The sequence below is a fragment of the Lygodium microphyllum genome, chromosome 24, assembly GCF_053477565.2.
Source record: "Lygodium microphyllum isolate KBCC chromosome 24, Lygodium_microphyllum_v1.1.10, whole genome shotgun sequence".
Lineage (NCBI taxonomy): Eukaryota > Viridiplantae > Streptophyta > Polypodiopsida > Schizaeales > Lygodiaceae > Lygodium > Lygodium microphyllum.
Window position 1 is genome coordinate 52,489,946 of NC_141158.1, and position 5,255 is coordinate 52,495,200.

The following is a 5,255-nucleotide window of genomic DNA, read 5'->3' on the forward strand; positions in this document are numbered from 1 at the left end:
GTCATGCTCAAGGCATAACCTAAGAAGGCTACTCAACTAGTTTCTACGAGAGGGAATATGTTCTAGCATTGGATATAAGCAAAGTAGATAATTGGCTAAATGACAAGGGTGAGGTAATAAGGGCAAACCAAAGACTGTCGAAAGGGAGCTTATCTAAAACATTGCTAAAATCTATGCACCCTTGAACCTAAATACAAAGGCAATTAAGTTGCTTCAAATTAAAAGTGCCTAAAATTAAGCAGATTTCCTTATAGCCCTACCATGCCTAAGTTAATGTGCTTAGGGTGGAGAAGCTCTAATTGAAAAATACAATAATCACACACAAGGTGAGACTTGTGTGGAGATAAAGTTGCTTCAAATTATAAGTGCCTAAAATTGAACAATTATCTCTTTATACCCTACCCCTCCCAAGCCTAAGTTATTGCACTTAGGATGGAAGGGCTCTAATTGCAAAATGCGATAGTCACCTACAAGGTGAGACTTGTGTGGAGGCCTTCGGTCTAGCTATTAGAAAAAACATTTTTTAAAAAGGGAATCACCCTACAATTTAGCAATTGGATAAAGCACTTTTCTATAGGGAATCACAATATATAGCTACCACATGTTTCTACTTCTTCAAGTAGAGCTAGTAGAGCTCTGATTTTCATGATGCTTGCTTAAGTTGCTTACGTCCCATTTATCCAAGAAATCAAGTCAAGTAACTCAACCACACTCTCTATAGCTCCATTCCATCGACATGTGCATGTCCATGGACCTAAGTGTGGCTTCGCTCTTACAACATATATCAATACAATACTCGAATGAAACTCCAAGGAGTGACATGAAAGGCTTGATAATGAATCACCAATAAGCTCTCTTAGGACAAGGAAAACATGTTTGTTTCAATCCTGTCATGCCTGCCTGTGTCTACCTAAGTTGAACAATAAAAGGTTTGTCCTGCTGAATTTTCGAAGAAACCAAAAATGCATTTCACTTACACAGTAGATTATATTAACACATTAACTTCTATTTTTCTTGACAAACGATTGTAAGATAGGCCAATAGCTATAATCAAGAAAATTGTAGAAGCCTTACAAAGAGAGACTAGGTAACCAGCACTCATGGAAAGAACAGGAAAACCAACAAAGAACGTTAGTTAGGGTCAGAAGTAAACAGAACAGCCACCAAATGTTAGAAACCATGGAGGCTTGGAGCTACATAGCTCATTTATGACTAATGGCATAAGCTAGGGCAAGGGCCTTAATTCAACAAAAAATATGATACCCAATGTGGAAAGCCTCTCAAAGAATGGTGTCGGTAGTCATTTAACTGTAAATACACCTCAGTTTGCCAGCATAAATTATCACACATCATACCCTGATGATGTGGGATAAGTTAAGCCCTCAAATTTGCCAGGTAAAATAATCACACACTATCACTTGATGAGCTTTGAGCAAATCTTAATAGGTCAGCATCCTTGCAGAAGCGCTCCATGACCTCAGGTGGTAAGGTAACTATCACATTCCTGCTGAACTTGCCTTCAGCAGCTGGCAGCACAATCACCTGCCCCTCCCCTTTCACTGGTTCAACAATGTACCCGGCACGTAGTGGCTTCCCAAAATGGAATTGTACATCATAGCAGAAAAAGTGATCAAACACACAAATGGTGAGCCCTGCTGAGTAGAAATATATAGGCTTAGTGCACAGCCCCTTCCCTTGATCCTCCAGCTCTTGCAGCATATCAATGACAGATCTCACTTCCTCAGTATCAACCATAGCCCCATTATCATTCATCAGGCTTGCAGCATATGACAAGTCCTGGTTTATGAGTTCACCCACTGAGCTGGACACATCTGCAAAGTGTACTGCATTCCCCATATAGCCATTAGGTAGAGGAGGCACATGTATTTTCCTGAACTCAAGGCACAAAGAGACCTTTGCCTCTTCTTTCTCAGACCTTGCCTGTGCCTTGAGAATTGATACCCAAATAAGAGCAGATAGCACCTCGGAAGGAGAAGCAGGTCCAAACTTATGGGCTCCATTTTGCACCAGAGCTATGCACTGTTCCACCATATCATGTGAAAAGCATAACATTACGGTTTGGTAGCCGTCTGAGACATCATTCTCCACCCTGTTGCAAAAGGCAGATGTGTAGTAGTCCCTTGACCGGACATCTGTACTATTGACTTTAGGTCTGGGTCTAAGACTAGGGGTATGAAAGAATGGAGGGTGCAAAACCTGAGCCAATCTGTGGGTCTCACCCCATACCTTCATAAAAAGATTTCCACACAATGGATCTCCTATAGCATGCAACCAGCTGATGCCGATCGCCAAACCACCACATGTAAAATCTGTAAACTGCAAAACAGGGACAAAGACAATGATATCTGATTTGTAGCCATTCATTAACCTACATGCAATAAAATGTACAAAATGGTTTCAAAAACAGCAGGCCAGCAAGCATGCATATGGCACTCAATACCCTAGAAATACTAGGGCAGGCCATTCTGACGAATATGTTTGAATTAAATCGTCCCCATTAGAGCATTAATGACTAAACAGACTTTTATCCTCCATCATATACATGTAATAAATCTATTTAGAAAAGACAGGTACGCCTCTTGTACCAATCAATGTTCAGCAAACTATTCCCCAGCAAATATATAGCTGATGCAAGCATCCATAAGGCGAGTAAACCATGATTTATGGAGCTATAGTGCCTTCTCCTTAAAGTTTCGAGTGTAATTTGTTATAAAACAGAAGCGACAGGATTTGAACCTGAAAAACTGCAAGAGGAGAAATGGTGTGATCTGGATTGGTTTCCATTCGGCTAAGTTCGAGCTCCAGAGAGCAATCCCGAGACTGAAGGCAATCATCAAGGGATATAGAAGCTGTGGCCTCAAATACTCTCACACCTGCATCATTGCATTTGACCTCCCACCATCCATCACCAGTCTTTCGCAATCTCCCAGCAAACACAGGGTTCGCAGAGAGGGCCCTGCACAGAGACTCCTTCAATGCATCGACAAGCTTTTCCCTTTCCTTCCCCGAGGCCGTGTCGAAGTAGTAGACAGACCTCACAGTGTGCAGCTGGAGCATGTGATCCAGAAAAGACAGAGGGTGCACCCTCCCGGCCGGCGTGGGCTTATGCGGAACCACAGTTAGCCTAGAATGGACTGTTATGCGCTTGTCTGCACCCATCTGCACATGCCCTCAGGTCTGTTAGCCCACGATCACCCATCTGCACATGTTGACGCTACTGGTACTCTAACTAGCAATCACAACCACAAACAGCTCCAAAGGCCCTTCAAATGCACAAATTTACTATCCTTCAAAAGCATAAATTTATTGTACATTGTGAGGATTTCATAACCAAATGTCTCGAAGATTTGAGGGTTTGAAGTCATGATATATTGGAACTTGAAGGCCCATTGGATGCAGTATGTAAGAATTCTTAAACAGACGCAGGTACATACAATAATGCACCTAAGAAAGCGAATTTGGGTAGGAAATTGAAGCTTTTGAGGCTTAAAGGTTAGAAGCTAGCTCTACTAATAGAGCCTGAGAAAGTACGTTTGAGTAAGGGATTGAAGGTTTACGGGCTGAAGCAGGTAGAATTTGTAGGACTTGAAGGCCCATTAAATATAGGTATTGCAGGGCTAATCAATCTGTATGAGAGCATGGACAAGACGAGGGGACAGCAAAGACCAGAGGAGGGAGACGAACTCACAGACGACTGCTGGGGCTGTCCGGTACTTCTTCTTCTTCTACTTCTTCTCCTTCTTCTTGTATTGTCAGTGGGTTCTCTGCAGGAGCAGGAGACGGAGAGGAGGAAGAAGAATACGAAGAACATAAGACACGACCTCCGATTGGAATAAGGTTGGGAAATTAAATGAGAGCAGATGTGTTGGGTGGGTGGATTGGCCTCTCAATAGCCGTTAATGAAGGCTAGAGAAGAGGTTGGCAACATGCTCTTGCTTCTAGCTATTGTTCCCATGTGGAACCACACCTATGCTCCAAGTACACATGTCTTGGCAGCTCCTCCCATGCCATTCACAAGAAGTTTTAGACCAATTCCTAGTATAACTCCCATATTGTGCGTAACGATAGCATCATGAGCTTCTACACAAGTGGGACCACACACCTAAGCTAAGGGTATCAGGTGCCAACCCGAGGTGGGGGGTTGCAGCCCCCTGCCCTCAATCATAGCTGCATAGGTATGTAGTGTCTCCTCAAAAGGAGCGCATGATGTTGAACACTATATAGAAAAACAAGGTAAAAGAGCCATTTTTCCTACATTGGAAAGTGTCAAAAACTTCTTTTGGAGTACTATGGCTAGAGACTAGTGTTTAATTGTTTATATGACTTAATTCATGAAGATTCAACATTTGCATTGTTTGTTTTTGCAGTTTTTATGTTTTCTTAATTTTTTAAATATGTTATAGACCATTCCATCAAATGTTTAAGATCATTGCTCTCATCGTGAGCATGCAAAGGGGTTTAAGCTTTTTTTTTGGCATGCTAAACTTGAGTGGTGGCAATTACTATTGCCAAGGGGATTAAGGCTTAAATGGTCTTCTCATACACCATCAAGGAAACAACACCATTAAATGGTTCTTCCTTGTTAGGAGATGTTTCCCAAAGCATGAACACACTACAGTCCTACAAGAAGCACATGTAGGTTTGATTGGAGTACATTTTTCTTGTGAAATCATGAGAAGAAAGGTACTTCAAGCAAGATTGCGGTGGCCTACAATGTTTAAAAATGCTTATCAATATGCAAAAGAATGCATTATCTATATGCAAGAGGGGCAACCACAATCGAGGGATAAAACTCAGGACCATTTGGTGTTACCCTTAGAGCCATTCCAAAAATTGGGATTTGACTTCATTGGTCCCATCAAACAACCAACAACTCAATAAAGTAAAAATAAGTGCATTTTGGTGTGTACATATTACTATACTAAGTGGGTAGAGGCAACCACTCTAAAGGATAACATTGCAACAAGTGTGGCACAGTTTTTGTACTCCAATATTATGACTAGGTTGGGTTGTCCAATTGAGCTAGTTAGTGATAAGGGGTAAACATTTTCTTAATGATGTCATTAGAGAGCTCACTAAAAAGCATATGAATCTACATCATACCTTGCACAAGCCAATGGATAAGTGGAAAGTTCAAATAAGATTTTATTAGGTATTCTCAAGAACATTATTGATGAAAACCATGAAGATTGGAATACTAAACTAAATTCTACTCTAAGGTCCTTTAAAACAAC

At 41.3% G+C, this 5,255-nt stretch overlaps 1 protein-coding gene across 2 annotated transcripts; it reads right to left on the reverse strand.

Annotated features, from left to right (window-relative positions):
- Positions 1 to 1,031: 1,031 nt before the first annotated feature.
- Positions 1,032 to 3,891, reverse strand: LOC148015094 (acetyl transferase 1-like). 2 transcript variants are annotated; one of them, XM_087665866.1, is made up of 3 exons: positions 3,710 to 3,891; positions 2,758 to 3,220; positions 1,032 to 2,337 (listed from the first exon to the last, which is right to left on the reverse strand). In XM_087665866.1, the coding sequence occupies exons 2-3, from the start codon at positions 3,178 to 3,180 to the stop codon at positions 1,405 to 1,407; spliced, it is 1,356 nt and encodes a 451-aa protein (XP_087521992.1). In that variant the 5' UTR covers positions 3,181 to 3,220; positions 3,710 to 3,891; the 3' UTR covers positions 1,032 to 1,404. The 2 variants fall into 2 exon arrangements, with proteins under 2 accessions (XP_087521992.1, XP_087521991.1); XM_087665865.1 differs by having other exon boundaries at positions 2,758 to 3,180; positions 3,710 to 3,890.
- Positions 3,892 to 5,255: the final 1,364 nt, after the last annotated feature.